At 38.9% G+C, this 22,107-nt stretch overlaps 1 protein-coding gene across 3 annotated transcripts in view; it reads left to right on the top strand.

The window, feature by feature from the left end:
- The first annotated feature begins 18,107 nt into the window (after nt 1-18,107).
- The window catches only part of LOC127637553 (potassium voltage-gated channel subfamily D member 2-like), a 175,278-nt gene continuing 171,278 nt past the window's right edge, over nt 18,108-22,107 (top strand). For 2 of the 3 annotated variants that reach the window (XM_052118660.1, XM_052118658.1), the window contains exons 1-2: nt 18,110-18,732; nt 19,024-20,224. In XM_052118660.1, coding sequence (XP_051974620.1) covers nt 19,113-20,224 — 1,112 coding nt within the window. In that variant the 5' untranslated portion in view covers nt 18,110-18,732; nt 19,024-19,112. Of the gene's footprint in view, nt 18,733-19,023; nt 20,225-22,107 lie in introns of all 3 variants that reach the window. The other variant, XM_052118659.1, reaches the window with a different exon arrangement.

Raw genomic sequence — 22,107 nt, 5'->3', positions numbered from 1 at the left:
CATGGAGGGGTATACACAAGCGATACACCCGGCCACCTGTTCCGTATTACCAAACTTACCTGCTCATACCTGACAAAACATGGGATGAAACTGGCTCAACCCAGAAATTGTAATATCTCGCAAAGGTATTAGGTGTTGCCCAGCCCGCTGCTCTGCAGCTCTCTGCTAGAGAAGTGCCATTGGCCAGTGCCCACGAGGATGCTACACTCATTGTAGAGTGTGCTCGTATTCCCAAAGAGGCGGGCACAGCCTGGGCCTGGTCTTCCAAAGTGATGGGATCCACGATCCGGTGGGCAAGGCTCCGTTTGGAGATAGCGTTCCCTTTCCGCTGTCTGCCGAAGCAGACAAAGAGCTGCTCAGAGCGTCTAAAGCTCTGCGTGCGATCCAAGTAGATGCGTAAAGCACACACTGGACACAGCAATGACAGGTCTGGGTCTGCACTTGCAGGCTCACCACTTGATTCCTGAAGGGGGTCGTGGGAACCTTGGGCACATAGCCAGGGGTCTCAGGATCACGTGAGAATCTGCTGGACCATACTCCAAGCAAGTGTCGCTGACAGAAAACGCTTGCAGGTCCCGAACCCTCTTGATGGAGGTGAGCGCAATCAGGAGGGCTGTCTTCAAGGAGAGGGCTTTGAGCTCAACTGACACTAGCAGGACATACAGGGCTCTCCGAAGGCCCAGGAGGACCACGGAGAGATCCCATGAGGGGAAGAGGTATGGCCTAGGAGGATTCAGCCTCTGGGCACCTTTGAGGAAACTGATGATCAGGTCGTGCTTCCCTAGGGACTTACAGTCCACGGCGTCTTGGTGGGCAACTATGGCGGCCACATATACCTTCGGAACCCGTAAGTAAGGAACCTGTTATTTTTTTGACAATGTGGGTACCGCAGTCCGTTTGGGGTTCGGGCGAACACAAAACAATTTACCTCCCAGCCCTCCACCGGAGGATGGAGTGGTCTTGGTACCAGCTCCAATGGACGTAGCGGACATCTCATTCCCTGTGCATCGGGGAGCGTCAGCTTCCTGGGGGGGCTCTATGCTGGTGCCGAGAAATGGGATCGGGCTGTGGTGGAGCCGCCTGGGCTTTCGCCATCGCAGGGGGACACCCTCGGCGAGCAGACGGGGTACGGGATATTGAGCCGCGCTGGGGCAAGATATGTTGTATAGCCTCCATCTGTTTCTTCACCACTGCTGGGCAAAGTCCTCAACGGTGTCGCCGAATAGGCTGATCTGGGAGATGGGTTCGTTGAGAATGCAAACTTTTTCTGCATCCCTCATCTCGACCAGATTCACCTACAGGTGGCGCTCCTGGACCACCAAGGTGTACATCGCCTACCCGAGTGCTCGCGCCGTGACCTTTGTCGCCCAGAGGGTGAGGTCGGTCACATAGCGCAGCTCATGCAGCACATTGGGATCAGGACAATCTATGTGCAGCTCTTTCAGTGCCTTGGTTTACTTGCAGGAGGGCCATGGCATGCAGGGCGGAGGAGGCCTGTCCAGCAGCACTGTAGGCTTTGGTCACCAGAGATGACATAGTACTACAGGCCCTGGAGTGGAGCGCCGCACGTGGGATTCAGCACACTGATACACAACCACTTGGCTCCGAAGAAAAAATCTGAACGAGTGGACAAATTTCAGCTCCTTCGATACCCATATGTCTGGGGTTTGGCATGCAAATTCAACTTGCCAATTCTCATGGGCCTTTTCTCAAAGATTAGATGTGTTTGGGACTTTATCTGACTGTCTGATGCATACAGAGTGCAACAGTTCCCACCCTCTTTTTAGCTGTCTTGGTTCCAGAAGTATTTGTCGCACAAATTATTTCCATGGGGATTTCATAAAATCCTTCATAAAAGAGTTCTAAGCCATAAACAAAACAACCAGCTCTGAGGTGAATCACATTAAAACTTTGATTTGAAGCAAAAAAAAGGATTTAAAAATTGGACAAAAAGACAGATACAAGGTACAAGAATTTGTACTTGATGTCTTTCATTAGGGATTAAACTACAATCACATGAAGCATTGCGAATGACTCAATTGAATAACAAATTACAGAAAAATGACAGACTGAATACAAAAATGACAGACTGGATTGATTGCATCATTAACAGTGCATTTATTTATAGCGATGTCCCTATACTGATACTGGTAATGAAATCGGGTCCGATACCACATGTAATTGTACTCTTGCTCGGAAAAATTGTCCGATACAAAAACCGATACCATCTGATGGTATGTCATTCAGTAAACATTCAACATTCAAATTAAAATGACATTACGTTCTAGTAAGATTATTTAACCTTAAAAGCTTTGATATAATTAGATAAAAACATAGTTGGCATGAGCGGCGTACAACAAATGTGAGCACTTGTGAATGTGTGGAGACAGTGTTGTGCCAACAGCGGCAGCATGTACCTTTTAAAGCTCCTCCTTGACTCATACAAGGAAACACAATAATGAACATCGCAAGCTCTATTTGTAGCAGATGACAGTGAACAGAGAACATTGTAGCGCTAGGCACAAACGTAAATGTATGTAATGTTCATTGTATTACTACTACTAATAATAATAACAACAATAAATAAATAGTAATTGTATTATGTTTAAGCAATATCTCACATGCTCTGTCATGCAGGACTTTATTTGACAATATATAACTCCAATATGGAATTTTGGACTGTTCTTTGAGTTTCTGTATAAAAGTACTTAATTTGATAAAAAAGAATACAATTTTAAGTAAAATTCATTCATTTAAACACCATTTTGATGATAAGATTAAAATAAACTGTGGTTATGGAGTTCAGAAGTTAGACTCGATATCGGCAAGTACCAGAAATAAAGTATAGGTACTTGTACTCATTCTCCAAAAACTGGTATCGGGACATCACTACAATAACTGGTACATAAATACAAAACTAACTACAGTTGGTCATTTACATCTCACTCAAACGGCCTTTTTTTCTGTCTAAGTGGGCGGTTCCGCCATGGAAGAGTTCTTCCTGGCAGGCTGCTCAGCCAGGCTCTAAATGTTTTGGATTAGGGATGGGACGAGATTAGGGCCTCTGCCTGCCAGGAACAATTCCAGGCATCTTTGAAAAATTGGCAGAGCAGTTCTTCATCGGGATGAGCTGAAGTGGACCAGACTTTATGCCACTAATCAAAAGTATGGTGATGCAAGATCTCATTGTCCACAAGCTTTGAATCTTATGTTTTTCCTAAAACTTACTGAATTGGACTTCTTATTCTAGTATGGAGCTATTTATAGAACAGAAGTTCTTATCACCTACTCCAGTCGTATGTGCGCAGATACAATGCAGTGACTGTTGACACTGCATCACAGTAATCCGCAGTTACTCATGGCGACCGAGTGACAGGTGATGAGTGGTGGAGTGACAAGCATGAAATGGGGGGAAAAAATTATCTGAAGAGATAGAAAGCAACTCTAACGGAGGTGGGGGGGGGTGTAAGAGAGGAGCTACTTTACCAGCAAATTAGCACTCACAAGAGATGAGAATATGTGTTTGTGCTAGATAGGGTTGCAAACTTTAAGAAATTTTCTTCATAGACAATTGACAATCGTTAACAATAATGAATAAAAATACATTAATCCTTAACAAAAACAATAATAAACTGTAAGTGGTGTACAGCATGAAACACATTTTTTTTTTTTTTTTTTTTCAAATAAAGCTTTATATATAGGCCTACAAAGATTGTTTTTTGACTGATCAACCATTCTAAAGCAAACTTAAAAATTTCAACATCTGAGAAAAAATCCTTAGTGTAAAAGGAAACGTAAAAACATGAAACAGCCACTGAAGTTGTGCATGTGATTTCGACTGTGGCATGATTGTTGGTGCCAGATGGGCTTATTTGAATATTTCTGTAATTGCTGAACTTCTGGGATTTTCATGCACATCAATTTGTAGAGTTTACTCAGAATAGTGCCAACAACAAAAAAACATCCAGTTCTGCAGACAGAAATGCCTTGTTGACGAGAGAGGTCAATGGAGGATGGCCAGGCTGGTTCAAGCAAACAGAAAGGCTACGGTAACTCAGATAACCACTCTGTACAATTGTAGTGAGCAGTCAAACTATGACACAGATGGGCTACAACAGCAGAAGACCACATTGGGAATTTTAATAGGGCCATAATGTTCCTACTAAAGTGCTAAGTTAGTGTATTTTCCGTTTAGTGTTTTTTAATACATTCAGATGCTCTCACGGTGAGAACTGATGTGATTGTTGTTGTGGATGATACAGTTAGGCTGGTGGATCAACAATGCTTGTTGTCATGTTGTACTTTAATGCAGTATCACGGTTTATGCAGTAAACATAATGTTCATCTATAGAGAAGCGCTCCGTGATTAACAAGGAAGTGAAGGAAGTTACTCCGTTACTGACAGGATGTGACATGCAGCATGCAATCGGCAGTGCGCCCTCTAGTGGTGGATGACTGTTTAGACAGTTTTGGTGTCATGATCTGCTGGCAAGATTACTGAACGGATTTGTGCTGAAATTTATTAATAGATGATCAATATGCTTATTCGATCAAATTATTAATGTCAAATAATCAATCAACGATTATTCATTAACATCCCTAGGGCTGGTATTTGGGATGATGGGAGAGTGATTTTAATTAAATTAAGGTATGGTGATTATTTTGTTAGAAAGGGATGATACAAAAAAGTGTCCCTTTTCTCTCAGCTTTGCTGTGTGCTGATGTTATGCTATATATATATATATACACTGCCTTTAAACTGGTGTTGACAGCATAGATTGGTGTGTTTATGTGTTTAAATGTCTGAGAATTATAATAGGGACTGACACACTCCACATGTTATTATGTAGACACTGAGATAAGGGACAGACAGAGCTTGTTACAATGCAGTTACCCTTTCTTCCAGCACACATTGTATGCAGGGTTGGGGAGTAACGGAATACATGTAACGGGATTACGTATTTAAAATACAAAACGTAAGTAACTGTATCCCACTACAGTTACAATTTCAATCATTGGTAATTAGAATACAGTTACATTCAAAAAGTATTTTTATTACTGGAGAGATTACTTTGCATTTAATGTTTTTGTTTCATTTAATATTTAGTCCTTTCAGATGGAAAACATTTACATATTAATGATGCGATCCAAAGTGCATTTGAACAGCGTTGAAACACTTTCTTATGATGTGTTACATTCATATGAGCAGACAGAGAAGTACTTTTGAAGTAAGTTTGTACTGGCAGAGATTTTATTGTCAAAACAAGTGAAAAAATCTAGAAGTATTCCAAAGTATTTGGAATATGTTAAATTGAGTAATCTAACGGAATACGTTACAAATGACATTTACAGCATGTATTCTCTAATCTGTAGTGGAATACATTTCAAAAGTAACCCTCCCAAACCTGACTGTATGTAGCGATCTGGTGCGCCAGTCTTAAAGGAAGACCCTGCATATAGCAAACTGACCAAACATCCTATCTACGGTATTTGGGCATGGATAGTGTAAAATGTGTAATGGTAAAGCACAGTAATGATATTAGCCTGCATTAAGAGGCCAACAGAGACTTTGATATGGTTTAAAAGCTGAAGTGTTGCATCAGTGTCCTACATAAATGTCCATCTGGCTGAGCAATAGAAGTGTGGGAAAGGAATCTGCCAAGGCTGAGCTGGACTGTATGCAATGAAGAAGCACTTTGGAGCTTTATAATTTGCCGTGATAGAAGTTCCTGCTAGTAGACCTGGGGTTGACTCTGTGGTTGGCTCAAACACTTAAAACTCTAAATGCTCTAATACCAGTAAATTTGCTCTTAGAAGTGGCAGAAATTATTGAGCATTCAGGAATTCTTCTATATCTTTTGCACCAATGACTCTTCAAGAGTTTGAGAGTTCGAGAGAAAGTAAAATCAAGGTAAATTATTTGCAAATGGCAAATAAATTGTTAGGTTATAGTCTGAGTAAAAATAAATTTACAAACATCCACATACCCAACAGAGGAGTGGAAAACCAAAACAAACTTAGAAATGTATTCTTAAAGCTTCAACAATTAACGTTTGTTGGCTCTTATTCCTAAACAACTGCTTCAACAGCAATTTTGGACTTTATACTGACACCTATTGGTGTGGATGCAGCATCACATACAAAGTTTTAATTTACTGACAGAGAAATACGTTTTTGGTTACTTTAAAAATACACTATTCATAGTAGGGTTGCACGGTATACTGGTACGAATGAAATATCGCTATACCAAAAAATTTTAAGCGTTATGATATCATCTTTTTGTTAATTTCGGTACTATTTTAAAGTATGCTGCCATTAGCAAAATGTAATGTCATGTGAGAGTTTTCAGATGAAATCAATGACCATTTGAAAATAATAATAAATAAAGTCTCGATATGGACAAGTGTGATCATTAAACAGCAGAAGGATGTCATTTAATAAATTAATATAGTCACATGTGTGCCACAGAACGAATGAGAGGCTCTGTCCTGCTCTGTCATCTCCTTCACACACACACAAGCAGACACACACAATCACAACACACACTACTAATGCTTGATTTTCATGCAGTGTGTCCAATAGTTTCCATCTGCAGAGCCGCAGAGCAGTGTGTTTAGTGTATAATTGGCTATGAACTCTCAAATGACTTTTTTCACCGTTGCAGCTAGGAGAGTCACAGGAAGCTTGATATAACAAACCCTTCACAAACAGGAAGAACTTCAATGATCTCTCAAAATAAAAGTCCCACTGAAATAATAGCTATATTCAACCAGATGCATGGAATTGAAGACATTACGACAAAAAAAAAAAAAAAATATGTCTACTGTATGAAAGTGTAATATTCAAAGTAGTCACAATAATATTCATAATAACAATAATCTAATATAAAATAATATTATATTATTAATATTATTATCTGTAAGCAAAAAAGAAAATGTACTGAATATCAGCATGTTGTGATTCAGTCATGGCAGCCTTTTGCCTCAGGTAATCAGATTGTTTTTATTTAATGTTGTCATTAATATTGTAAAGCTCTGTTGTGCATCTTTTTCTTTTTTTTTTTTACCAGAAATTATATATATATATATATATATATATATATATATATATATATATATATATATATATATATATATATATATATTATTGTTGTTCAAATATTATTATTGGCTCTATATTGTTAAACATTTTTATATTTTTATTTAAAGCTGTACAGTATGAATTTGATTAAACACAATTTGCAATCAGCCAATCACTGCTCTGATTTTAGTGTTAGGGTGAGGTCTAGAGCTTTGATTGGTTAACAGACGTTTCGTTCCATTACAACCAAGGATTTTGATGTTAGGAACATGTCCTACTTGTGTTCGTCAGGTTGTGAAGTCAATTTAGCACATTCTTGGATCCAAAATGTAATGGAGAATGTTTGCAGATGTTGATGCAAACACGGTAACATTTTTTGCTGTTTGAGTTTGACTTTATGGCTGTTTTTTCAATATGGGTTGATTTTGTTCATCGGTTGTAGATGTGTAGATTTTGATGCTTCAATTTGTAAAAATGGCTTACTTTTCTGTCTGGCTTTCAATTATGTGTTAGATATTAAACACTGGGTTTACCTAGCTCTGTATCTGTAAGGTAGTCTAATGTTGAAGGAAAATGTTTCATCTTCCTCTTTGAAACATGACCATATCATCAGGTGTGTGTGCACTTTAGTTTTTTCTGAGTCAGTAAGCAGATGGTCTTGATGACCGTAGAGTCCAGAAGTATCAGCGGGTGGGTAGATCTCTTCCCTCGTGTCCCACCTCTGTCCAGTGCCCACCTAACCTATTGTGTCGGGCCAGTCATGTTTACTTGCCTCTTCAAGACAAAAGATATGAATTCCAACATAGTGTGACCCATTTATTCCTCTTACTCTCCTTTTCATTCATTCATTCATTCATTCATTCTTTCTTTCTTTTTAATTTTTCTTCTTTCTTTCTTTTCCTTTCATTTAATTTCTTTCTTTCTTTCTTTAAAATGTAGTATTATCATAATTGTGATATTTAATCCACACATAGACACTCACATATACAGACTTTCTTGTGTGTTTGAGTGTGAAAGCAGACGATTAGAGATGATTTGATGATTAGGAGTAGGAAAATGGACTAGAAAAGGTGGAAAAGAAAACTGAAATGTGAAGTACAACAAAGGCTTGAACTTAAAAATTAGCAGAGAAGAGGGGGAGGACACATGCCAAATATTGACAAAGAGAAGGTTTGGCACATTATGGCTTTCATACCAAAATCTCTGGAGCCCAAAGCCTTAAAGTGAATATGTATGCAAGCTCTCTGAAGTTGATTGGCATGGTGGAGGTTATTTTGGGCGGCTCTAGGATGCAGCTTAAGCAGAGGACAGAAGCTGAAAAGTTTTAGATAGAGGACTGAGTTTATGCCCTGCTACAGATGGGCAACACACACATGCACATTTTCTATTCTATAATGGTGGGATAATATTTTCTATCCAATGACCCTACAGTCCCAAAATCTACTAAATCCATGCCTAACACTGAATTGTTTCTGCATTGTTAGATTTGCATTTTTTATTAAAGGGACAGTTCACCCAAATATTTTGATTCTTTGGTACATACAGTCTTTGGTACACAAACACAGCTCCACATCAAGCATGGGTCAATAAATTGAATCATACTTCACATTGTTCCCTGTCCTGTATTCCACATCAAAGTAAAATGTATTATATTAAAGGAAGGAGACACAAACAGAGCTTTATACAGAATGGTAGATGCTGAATGACAATCAAATACAGTATAAAGTATGTCAGTGTGTCCTCTATTGATAGCCAATGTAAACAGGTGGGGTGGGGGGGGTGGGTGTTGTGCAGATGGCCATAGGGTTGTTGTGAAGACTGTTCATCTCTTATGCAGGCTATAATTGCATGTTGTATGCTGCATCTGTCCCGAAGCTGATGAGAGAGGGGATGAGGTTGGGAATACGAATGTTTTCTCTGGCTAACACACACACAAACACACACAATTTTTCAGAACCATAGACACTTCAAAAGGACATCTAGCAGAAATTAAACTCACTGAGCACTTTATTTGGAACACTATGGTCCTAATAAAGAGCCCGACATGGCCTTCTGCTGTAGTAGCCCATCCGCCTCAAGGTTGGACTTGGAGGTACTCACTACAATTGTACAGAGGGGTTATCTGAGTTATCGAAGCCTTTCTGTCAGCTCAAACAAGGCCATTCTCTTTTGACCTCTCTCAACAAAAAGGTGTTTCCGTCCGCAGAACTGCCGCTGATTGGATGTTTTTTGTTTTGGCACCATTCTGAGTAAACTCTAGAAACTGTTGTGTATGAAAATCCCAGGAGATCAGCAGTTACAGAAATACTCAAACCAGCCTGTCTAGCACCAACAATCATGCCATGCTCAAAATCACTGAAATCACATTTTTCCCCATTCTGATGGTTGATGTGAACATTAACTGAAGCTCCTGACCCGTATCTGCCTGATTTTATGCATTGCACTTCAGCCACATGATTAGTTGATTTAATAATTTCATAGGTGTACAGGTGTTCCTATTAAAGTGCTAAGTGAGTGTATATTGAAGTCTTAAATATCAAGGTTCTTCATCACTTTAGGTCCAGCAAAGAACAGGTTTTCTTTTTCCCTAGCTCTATAGGGTTCTGGAGTTGTCTATATGGTTCTTTAAAGATAAAAAGATTAAATGTTGATGTACATTTTAGGTTTTTCAGATTAGTGGATTAAAAGCACAATTACTGTGTTGTGCATTTATATTTCAGACTGAGAAAAGTTTGGGAAGAGAATGGTTTATGACTTGTGCATTTTCTTCATAATTGGCTCATGGAAAATTCTCACACTTTACTCTATTTTTGTTGTTTAATTTACTTAATCTTATTCTGCTCCTACGTTTTTCTCCCTGAACTGTATTTTAATGAAATTTAAGCAAATACTAAATTGGACAGAATGGTAATTACAGACGTCTTTGTCTTACGGTTGTTTGTCAAGCTGTTGTGACATAAGTTGTGATTTGCCGCCAACATGTTTAAAGTGAACAAAGCTCCACTAACTGAATCTGTCAGTTGTTTGCAATTTTTCAGAATGTGTTATGAGAAGAAATGAATTGTTTTGTAGCTTCACAAAAGTCACTATACCTTGGCTGCTTAAGAATGTGAAGAATGGTAATCTGGACACATTGCACATTGATTTCTGATGTACTTGTTTGGTCCTATTGGCTGGCCAACCATCAGGAGACAACAACACAGAAATTGGGCCCATTAAAAATATAGTTCACCCAAAAATGAAAATTATCTCATCATTTACTCACCCTCATGTCATCCCAGGTGTTTATGACTTCCTTTCTTCAGCATAACACATTTGAAGAAAAATAGAAAAATATCTCAGCTCAGTAGGTCCTTACAATGGATATGGATGGTAACAATTGTTGATGCTCCAAAAAGCACAGACAATCAGCATTAACGCAATCCATATTACTCCATTGGTTAAATGAATGCCTTATAAAGAGATACAATCATTTAGTGTGAAAAAGATCAATATTTAAGTACTTTTTAACTATAAATCACTGCGTCCGGTAAGCACGTGTTCACGAGAGGGCTGAGGTCACAAGGTCTTTCCAGCAATGGCATGGAAATGTTCCATTTGTTGCAGCAGACGCTTTTCCTCTGTTGACATTGCCTGGCATTGCCTTCATGTGCACCACCACATCTCCTGAGCTCTCTATCTTTATGAGGTTGTTGGTCCAGCCTCCTCCATCTCCCTGTGCTCCTGGTTATTGAGTACTCAGGTTCAAATAAATATGTCTGTGCAGAAACTTGTATCTCCCATTCTCCTCTTAAATTAAAATCTTCTGACACCTTTGTTTAAATTTGCTTCAGTTTGTTTACAACATTCGGTCTGTGCAGCATTCCTCCTACTCAGTTGTAAACAACGCTGCTCTTCTGGGTGTCGCGATTCCGTAACTTGTGGCATGAATATGCCTACTCTAATATGTCACACGAGAGACCGCATGACCTCAGCCCTCCCGTGAATGCGCATACCTCTGCCTAACAGAAGCAATTAGTTAATGTTATGAAGTACTTAAATACTGATCTTTTTCGCATCTTTACAGCATCAATTCTCTCATGAAGAGATTTTGGACTATCAGGATTAAGTACTGCCACTTAGACAGGAAAGTGAAAAAGGCACAGTTCAACAAAAATTTCAAGGAATTGTTCACCCAGAAATACTGTCTAAACCCGTATCAATTCGTTCTTCCGCGGAACACAAAAGGAGATTGTATGAAATGCAATGGTGACTGAGACTAACATTATTCTTAACATCTCCTGTGGTGTTCAAAAGAAAAAAATCAAAAGTCAAATGGGTTTGGAACAACATAAGGGTGAGTAAATGATAGTAAAATGTTATTTTTTGGTTGGATTATCCCTTTTAAAGGGATAATTCACCCAAAACTGAAAATTGTCTTATCATTTACTCACCCTTGTACCATACCAGATGTGTCCATCCCAGATGTCATTCTTCTGCAGAACACACACAAATAAATATATATATATATATATATATATATATATATATATATATATATATATATATTTAGAAGAATAAATAAGTTTTGTTGGTTTTTATAATGCAAGTGGATGGTGACCAGACCACTGAAGCTCCAAAAATCATACAAAGGCCACCTAAAAGTAGTCAGTAATCACAATTGTAATTTTTGGGTGTACTATCCCTTTAAAAATACTTGGCAGAGGATTCTTCAATTGCTCTTAAAGTTCATCCATTTCACCTCATCACATATCACATAGTCATTTAGGAAATTGAACGTTTCATTCCCTGCCAAGTCATCCTGAGTCAGCCATCTCTCTTTACCTCTCCATTTACCCACTCATCCTTCCCTGCCAAACCCTGTATTCTGACCTTCTTCACTGAGTCTAATGGGTCCCATTAAAATCTTGACAGCATTTAATAAACCTTCCAATGAACTGTCTATTTTATTTGCTTTGATTCTTTGTAGTTACTGTATAGTTGTTTAAGAGCTTCAAATCTGTGCTGGCTCCTTCATGTGTGTTCTCTGTGAAACCTGCATGAATTATTCACATTATTTGTGCTGTTAGTGCAATGGGTCATCTTCAAGCTGTGATGTTGTGTGCAATCATCTTAGCACACAACATATTTCACGGTGTAGCCTCAGTTCGACACCTTTAAATATGCACCGATAAAATATTTATTATTTACATAGAAAAATTTAAAGATTATTCAGGTCAGTGAAATCAGAGAATGGGCACTGATATGTTCAACTGGGTTTTTCTTTGTTTTTCGTTGAGTTTGGCGAGCAGACAGGATGGTGTGAACTCTAATGAATGCCTTCAGGACCCATCTGAAGATTGAATTCTGGCCCCATTGCATGCCCTGGTGAAGTCTCTTAAATTGAGCTGTAGCTCATCATTCTGAACCCCAGTTTCTGCAAAGCTCACAGGTAAAGAAAAATACAGAAAGAAAATAAGGTCCCTGTACAGTTTCTTAACCTCACTTTTATCATTTGGAGGGATAACTACATTTTGGAATTGCTGATCATATTTAACCTGGAGAAAAGCAAAAAGATGACATTTTTAAGATGCAAAATGTCCTTGCCGCCAACCCTGAAAGCTAATAATGGTTTCCCCTGAGAATTACCAAAGGGATTTGGACTGCCATTCTTTTAACCAATCAGATCCTAATCCTGATATGCAAGTCCCTTTACATAGACGTAGTAATATTGTAGGTGAACTCACAAGTCAGTTCAGTTCAGTGGGGAGCTTTCTATTTACCAGCATGCTTTTCATGGCACTCGGCAGGGTGAGTTAATGTTAAAATGAAGTGTTATAATGTGTCTTTCTGCAAGATGAATGTAAAGGGGGAGACTTATTAGTGTTTAATGTTTTGTTGTGTTATTTAGAAGAGTTTTTGCTATGTTAAGGTTATTGGGGGTTACCATTATGGTGAAAGGTGGAGCTTGAGCTATAGTACTTTGCTTTGTGTTGAGCAATTATTATAGTAATCAAAGCATAGTGTTGCCAATTAGCATGCATTTAACATTCTTGTACTCACATACAAGTTAAATCTTGTTAATACTATCTAGATAGGATCCCTCTACTTGATGTATGTATTTTAAGCTTACATGATCATTTTAAATTCAGCCAAATAGTTAAATATAAAGTTAAGTGCTTCTAAAATGTACATGTTAGCTTACGCATTAATTTAAGTTGAGAGCACTTAACATGGATGTGTAGTATAAAATCATATAATATAAATATAATATCAAATCTGAAAGTCCTATTAACTTAAACTTCGGTGTTTATTAACTTTTTTTAATAATTATCTCATAGAGTTCTGTTAGATTATTAGGGTTAACAGTGTAGAACACAGTTTATTGCCAAATCTAATCAGATTTGTTATTCAAAATGTAATAATACTTATTAGTGAGCAAACATTTCTTACACACACCAGTAAAATAAACATCTTATGAATATTCCATGTTTATGCAGCATTAATATTTATTAACAGTTTTCACTGTTTTATCCATACAGTGAACCTCTAATATGAATATTGGCTGATAATCTGGATCTCCGTCTGCAGTAGGCTTACTTTTGAGTTTGCTAAAGCCTAGGAGATACAACAGAAGGCCCTTGGTACAGTCTGTGCTGGGTGATGAATGACCAATGTGGCGTGCTCACTCAGAACGACATTGTCAGCTATGAAAAATGATGTTATTACAGTTATACCGTTACCATGGAACCTGTCAGTGGGGTTGAATAACACCAGCGGCGTTCATGATATTGTGTCAGTCACAGCTTGACTTGTCTATGTGTGAATCTTGATGGGAAAACCAGACAGAAACCAGAGTGTTTTTTTCTTTCTTTACACAGCATGTGAGGAACCTGTCATGTGTATCTCGGTGGGTTAAGGTTTGTTTATGTAACTTGCATGTTTATGCAAAATGTTATGCATGTTATGGGTTAAAAATACCTATACATGATGTTGAATAAGTGACTCATGGGTATTTTTAGTACATACAGCATTTAGTCTGTTTTTACAAGCGAGGGGTGGATAAAAATTATTTTCATTTATGTGAATGTGTAATGGCCAAGTCATTGAAGCAGTTGCTATATTGTTTAACAATATGTAGGGCGCTTTAAAGGTGACGAGTGCTTCAAAAACCGTCACCTTCAAGCTCAAATACTGATACGTGTTGGACTGGAAACATTCATGGATACATACAGTACTATTAAAGATGAAAGCCAATGGTCCACCTTATGACCTTTGCATAATGCTGAAATAAAATCAATACTCAATTTTAGAAGTCAAAGTATTTATATATATATGATACCTAATAATCCGTGCTTGTATTCTATTTTGCATGATACAAACATTTTCTTTTCACATTTGGTGGGAGTAATTATTTACACATACAGTACTTGTGTCATGTGAAAATCTGTTTTTGTTTCTCGTTTAAGTTTATTAGTTTGTGTCTTTTATTTTGATAGTTTAGTTCCTGTTTTATAGTCATGTGTTCATGTCATGTGATCCTTTTCCCTCATGTGATCTTGTCATGTGTTTCCCCTGTTCATGTGTATTGTTAAGTGTCTTGCTTATTGGTCATGTATTTTCAATGGGTCATGTTTTGGTTGTCTTGTTATCTTGTTATTAGTTTAGTCTTGTCATTGGTTGTCATTGTCATGTGTTTGCCCATGTCCATGTATTTAAGCCCTCGTGTTTGCCATTGTCTTTTGTCAGGTATTGTTGGTGTAATGTCGTGTCATTGTTCTTTCATGTCAAGTCAAGTCGTTTATGTTTGTTTTGTTTTGTACTCGCTTTGGATTTATGGTTCTGGATTTCACGTTGTAAATAAACTGCACTTGGGTTTTTCACTTCATCATCATCTTCGTCTGCCTGTCATTGCAAGCGATGTTACAACTTGCACATAAATTCCATTTTAACTGCAATTCTTCCAAATTTGCCATTAATTTGATATTAAAGTAATATTTGTTATTACAACTTTAGATCCAAATGTATTTAAGATCATAAAAAAATGCATTCAGTAGATAGTCAAAAGTCAAATGAAACCCAACTCGTTTGAATGCTGAAACAGCCTTTTGAAATGTATGTTTTTATCCTAGTAGGCCGGTCTCCAATGGCAAGAATAATTTCTTATAAACATGTTTCTATGGCCTGACCTCCAGCAATAAGATGCTGAATACAAATGACTCTTTTCATTTCCTACAGGGTTATAGAGGAAAATGGCTATTCGGCTATGGTCTGGCACTTACTGTATACTGGCTACCTGAAGTCAGATTCAATTCAGCTAACCCATACCTCAAAGGTCCACAACAGATTCAAAGTGTTATCCCTGTGGTAAAGTTAGATTTTCAAAATTGTGACTTGATGTGTGAATTTTATCATGCAAAGGCGATGAACTGTAGGTGTGTGCATTCTCTAGAGAGGGCGAACACAAACACATCAGGTTTAGCTCACGGGACTGAAATAGATGTGACTGGTAACCATGGTGACACAGGCGCCTCTCATATTTGGCTCCACTTCTTTAACAACCTGAGGCAGGAAAGTGTGCTGAACGAAAGACGCACTTAATTGACTTTGAAGTGTAAAACACTACTATACTCATTTATTCTATTTAAAACACAATGTGTGATCACGGTACAATGTGTTAAAAATAGGAAATCCTGTTAGTTTTAGAAATGCATTTAGCTCACAACGATTTGTTGTTTTGTGAAGGCGAATGTGGGCTGACCGTGTCATGATTCATTTGGACTTCAAGAGTAAAACCGGATTTCCCAGCAAGGCCGCAAAAGGATAGTGTTCTGCTGTTTTTCAGTTGTTTTTCTATGTAAACATGGGCTTGTTTTTTTCAGCATCTCGACAGCATTTGTGGCATAACAACATGGCCACATTAAGATTTCACTATACATGACCGGGTATAGTGAAAGTAAAGAAAAGTAACTCATAGGCCTTTCACTTTTGTAGCGTTCCGAACCTTTGGACAAAACTTTATAAATACTACTGAAAAACTTGTCTAACGATTGGACGTGTTGAATTGGACGTGGTGCCCCTGAGCATGTGCCCAACTGACCATATGGTTAATCCGGCCTTGGTGGCATAATGTTGATTACCACAAAAAAATATCTTGATTTTTCCTTTCTTTAAAAAAAGCTAAAATCTGGGTTGTAGAAGCTACTTACAATGAAAGTGAATGGGGCCACTCGTAAATGTTCAAATACTCACTGTTTCAAAAGGATAGCCACAAGAACATGATTTTAGTGTGATAAAATCGCTTGCTTACCATTTTTGTGTTTACAACTTCATAACCATTACAACGAAATTCAGTAAAACCAAAAAGCCTGAAATGGTGGTACATTTTTTTTACTTTACAGCTCAAATATTACAAAAGTTTTAACAGAAGAATTAATGGTGATTTTATATATATATATATATATATATATATATATATATATATATATATATATATATATAATTTTTATTTTTGCCTTGTAAACTCTCCAAAAACTGGTCCAATTCACTTCCATTGTACGTGCCTCACTGTAACCCATATTATTTATTTATTTTTAAGGAAAGTAGTCGAGTAGAAATTATTATTATTATTATTATTATTATTGTGGTAACCAACATTATGCTACAAATGTTGTCGATTGAGCTTAATTTGTATTGAACACGGAATATTCCTTAAAACACCTGTTCGTTTCTCGTCTCTTCTGTTCGTTGCATTTAGCTTTTTAGCCCAAAAACACATTTGGCCTGAACGGCCCCTAAGAAGTCAATAGGAGATTTCCAAACGTAAACCTTTATATATATATATATATTGATTAAATTAATTACAATAATTGTAATGGAGTCTGTGACTTCATTAAGCTATTCAAGTAAAATGAAATGCAGATAATTGTGGAGAAGAACAACAGAATGTTTGAGGAATAGCCTATCAATATATTAATCTTAAAGTTAATATAAAATGTGCCTTGAGCCCATGAATCTCACTGCCAATAGCCAATAATGCGAAACTTGCTGGTCGCTGTCCATGGTGCTGAAATGAAAATACCAAGCCTTTGTTAACTAATCTCTGTCTTTTTCTCTCGCACAACATTTAATCTGTGATACGTCAATGTGGCTAATTTTGGAGGCAGTGGAGAAGAGGGAGGCCCTGAATGTGCCAGGATATTTATAATGGGTTGAGCACTCAAACATGCATGGCGCTCTGAGCTGGCACAGCTGTTTGGTTCGCTCGCGGAAATCAGTTTTTGGCACTGTCACAGGAGTGTGGAAATGCTGGGCATCATCTAAGAAATAAAAGTCCTGGGCCCAAATTTTATTTTTTATTTTTTTCTCGGGCTTTTCTATAATTAGTAGAAAACAATACAGAATAGGCTAATCCACAAAAGGCAGTGCATAACAGTCATTTTACCACAGGTGACAAAAAATAAACAATATGATAAAAGGCGCCAATATTTTAGAAATTCTTCCTCCAAAAAAATGTAGTAGCCTACATTTGCCTTTAGTAAGACTGAACTGACTGTCATGCAACGTGGCAACCTGGCACAATAATACAGATTTCAATTGATGCGAGGTCACAGTGCTTCTGTTTTCGGATCAGATTTCAGAGTTGGCATGATCTGCCAATACTTTAAAAACGTTTTAAATGCATGACTAGAAAGTTATTTTTAAGCTTGCTGACTGGGTTTTGACACAAGAAGAGTTCTTGAAATGACTTGAACCCATCTGCTCTTACAGGTTTCTCTACGCTGCCCTCACCTCAATTGAAAACTGTCTCCATCTAGTGGCATCGCCCCTGTGAATGTACTGTATCATTGGTGAAAATATAATTCAATAACCTGAGCTGAGAAAATATACGCAACTGAGTTCTATTGAAAATATATTTCTTATAATAACTCAAAGAGAGCAATTGAATAACTTTATGCAGTGCATTAAAAGGCTGTTTATCCTTTCCATTTAGAACTTAATCAAGTGTAATTTATTAACATTACAACATTAAACACAGAGTGTACGCATACGGTAGTTTAACATAGTGAATGTGAATGGTGCACTATGTATATAGGCTGTTTTACATTCATGTGTTAACCGATTCCCGTAGCACGTGACACGCATCCAAGCAGAGAGCAACTTGGGCTTCACCGCATCCTCACAGATCTCTGTCGGAAGCGAAAGCAGCAAGTTCCACGGAATCATTTGTTGCTGATTTACTTTGAACTCGGGCGCACTTTTAGTTTACGCTACTGCTAGACCCTGCAAAAGGATTAGCCTACAATTTGAAGAAGAAGAAAAGAAAACGGATAGTAGAGTGGTATTTTTGTTAGCGATTTGAACACTAAACGCACACTTGACGGGTTGGACTTGCTTTCCTATGAAAGGACTACTGTGGCAGTTTTCTCCAAGAGCGCCAGTGTGAAACGTGTGAGCTGAGGCTGATTAAAAAAGGCATGCCCTTGGACGGACTGCTGTACCTCAATAACCTCCCTGACTTCTGAACTTGTTGCGTTTGCTTTGCACCGGCTACGGAGACGCATTTTCGAATACTTTTGGGTGCTAATTTGTAACGAAGGTAAAGCAAAGGGGACTATAACTGGAGATCTATATGTAAAACCCACCATTTTATCAAAACGTATTTATGAGGAGGTAAGTTTTTCTATTCTTATTCCCGAGCACTGTACATTTAAATCAAATTCATACTGAAGCATTCATGCTTGAATGAAAATCCGTTCCTTTTACGCATGCATACGCCATTTCACACATTCATTTCTGCGCTCAGAATCACTATATTTCCACTTTGCCGTTCGAATTCAGTCACACTTTGATCAGGAAAATTAATATGCATCGTAGCTATCGTTATGCAATCTTCTGCTGCATGTGAACAGTAGTCTTCTTTGAACTTTTTACATCGAGTGGCTGCGCGTTGTGTCTCTCCAGATGTCCTTTCCCTGCGTGGTGGATCTGTGAGCGCAAAACGGAGCACCGACTCTGCTTCAGTTGCACCGGGTCGCGCACATTGGGTCATCATGGCAGCTGGAGTCGCAGCTTGGCTACCATTCGCGCGCGCCGCGGCCATAGGATGGATGCCCGTGGCGAACGCGCCGATGCCGCCTCCACCACGGGAGAAGAGGCTAGGTCAGGACGGGCTGATTATCTTGAACGTCAGCGGCTCAAAGTTTCAAACTTGGCGGAATACTTTGGAGAGGTACCCCGACACCTTACTTGGAAGCACCGAGCGCGACTTCTTTTACCACGAGGAGACCAACGAGTACTTTTTCGACCGCGACCCGGACATCTTCAGACACATCCTCAACTTTTACCGCACCGGGAAACTGCACTACCCTCGCCACGAGTGCATCTCCGCGTACGACGAGGAGCTGGCCTTCTTTGGCATCATTCCCGAGATCATTGGTGACTGTTGCTATGAGGAGTACAAAGATCGCAGGCGGGAGAATGCGGAGAGAATTCAAGACGATGAAGAGAACGAAAACAACAACGATATGGCGCCGCCGGATATGTCGTTCCGTGAGTCCATGTGGCGCGCTTTTGAGAACCCTCACACGAGCACCATGGCGCTGGTGTTTTATTACGTCACGGGCTTTTTCATAGCCATCTCCGTTATGGCCAACGTGGTGGAGACGGTCCCGTGCGGCAACGCGCAAAACAGGCTCAAAGAGTTCTCCTGTGGGGAGCGCTACGCGCTCGCGTTCTTCTGTTTGGATACGGCCTGTGTTATGATCTTCACCGTCGAGTACCTCCTCCGTCTGATCGCCGCTCCCAGCAGGTACAAGTTCGTCAAGAGCGTCATGAGCATCATTGACGTGGTAGCCATCATGCCTTACTACATCGGCCTGGTCATGACGGACAACGAGGACGTGAGTGGGGCCTTCGTCACCCTTAGGGTCTTCAGAGTCTTCCGAATTTTCAAATTTTCGCGGCACTCTGCGGGACTGCGAATCCTGGGGTACACGCTTAAGAGCTGTGCGTCTGAGTTGGGCTTCCTGCTCTTCTCCCTCACCATGGCCATCATCATCTTCGCCACCGTAATGTTCTACGCAGAAAAGGGCTCGTCCTCCAGCAAGTTCACAAGCATACCGGCGGCTTTCTGGTACACCATCGTCACCATGACAACGCTTGGGTGAGTTGAAGTTGTTGTTTCACTATACTGCGCAAACCTCTGAATTAGTATGTTTTTGCGCATGACCATCTGTCAACACTGCTTAAGACTGCTTTAGAGCAGGTTTTTTTTTTTTTAACACCAAAGCATCTCGAAAAGTAAAGAGCTAAAGATGGCAAACACCAAGACCAGGGAGAGATCAATAAAATTGAATGCATATAAATAAAATAAATATATGGCAAACACAGAAAGTTAGCGAATTATTCCAATTTGGTTACTTTTCTGGAACCAACTCCTAACGATCTAGGAACGTTCTTTTAGGGTTTTATTTTTTATAACTATAAACTAACCTTCCCTGAACGTTGTAGGTTGTTTTTTATTGACAACCTTAATGGAACTCATAAAGAACGTATCAAAATAGATCAAAACAAGACTTGTCTTGAAGGCTGGTTATTGATGTAGTGCTGCAGTTTGGTTTGCAGTGAGGTGCGAGAATTTATATGGATAGTTCACCCCAAAATTAAAATTCTTATAATTTACTCACCCTCATACCATTCCAGATGTATATGATTTTCTTTAGAAGAATATCTCAGATCTCTAGGTCCTCAAAATGCAAGTGAATTGATACCAAAATTCCAGAAAGCTCCAAAAACGCCATAAATGCAATGTAAAATCAACCCATACGACTCCAGTGGTTAAATCCATGTCTTCAGAAGTGATATAATAGGTGTGGGTGAGTAAAAAAAGTTATTTTTTTTACTATAAATTCTCCTCCTTGTCCAATTGGTGGCGATATGCACAAAGAATACAAATCACCATAAACAAAATAAGAATGAGAACGTAAAAGAGGAGATTGAGAGTAAAAAAAAACTTCAATATTGATATGTTTTTCACCCACAACTATCATATCACTTCAGAAGACTTGGATTTAACCACTGGAGTCGTATGGATTACTTTTATGCTGCCTTTATGTGGTTTTGGAGCTTCACAATTTCGGTACATGCATTATTAGGACGTACAGGTCAGAGTTTTTTTCTAAAAATATTTGTGTTCGTTATTAGAAAAAAAATCATAAATAATGGCATGAGGGTGAGTAAATGATGAGAGAATTTTCATTTTTGGCTTAAAGCTTTGTTCTGGGAACCAAGAACATGTTAGTTGGGCCCTCTATCTCCCTACATTCTCTCTCTCTCGCTCTTTCTCTCTCTCTCTCTCTCTCTCTCTCTCTCTCTCATCACACACACACACACACACACACACACACACACACACACACACACACACACACAATTAAAAAGGCCATTAACATCTATACACTGTTATCTAGCAGCAGGAACAAGTGTAATGTTTAATTTCCATCTAGTCAATGAACACACAGAGAAACTGGGGCAAAAAGGGTGATTTCTTGTGACATGAAGCACTGAATGCGATAAAAATAATACAACCCCCATTGGTGTGTTATTCATTCATTAATCCCTTCACTCAACGCCTCAGCGTGGCATCTCCGAGCCTCCAACCTGCGTTCAGCATGTCAAACGGGCACTCTCCATGGTGCTGAAGCAGCCTGCTGCACGTTGAGGTCGCCCTGTGCTGCACTCTGCACTGCTCTGGAGACGAACGCGGGGTTGCCGGTGGGCAGATACAGTCCCGAGTCACTCTTGTGGGGATAAATCAAACCACATGCTCCAATGCACACCCAGTGCTTTGATCGGCATGCCTTTGAAGTGCATTACTGTGTGTGTCATAACGCGCCCTGCAAGTGGCAATCTGATGCCTGTGCCTGGCTGATAGGATGCACATTATCTGAAGTAAATTTGATCTGGCTTTCAATTTAGAATTTCTTTGCTTTAAGTTTGGACCAGTTTTACACCCAAGTTCAACAATTCAGTGTGGTTCAGTATCTG

Source organism: Xyrauchen texanus, chromosome 45 (genome assembly GCF_025860055.1).
Source record: "Xyrauchen texanus isolate HMW12.3.18 chromosome 45, RBS_HiC_50CHRs, whole genome shotgun sequence".
Taxonomy (NCBI): Eukaryota; Metazoa; Chordata; class Actinopteri; order Cypriniformes; family Catostomidae; genus Xyrauchen; species Xyrauchen texanus.
Note: the sequence above shows the minus strand (reverse complement) of the source record. Positions and strands in the feature narration are given on the sequence as shown.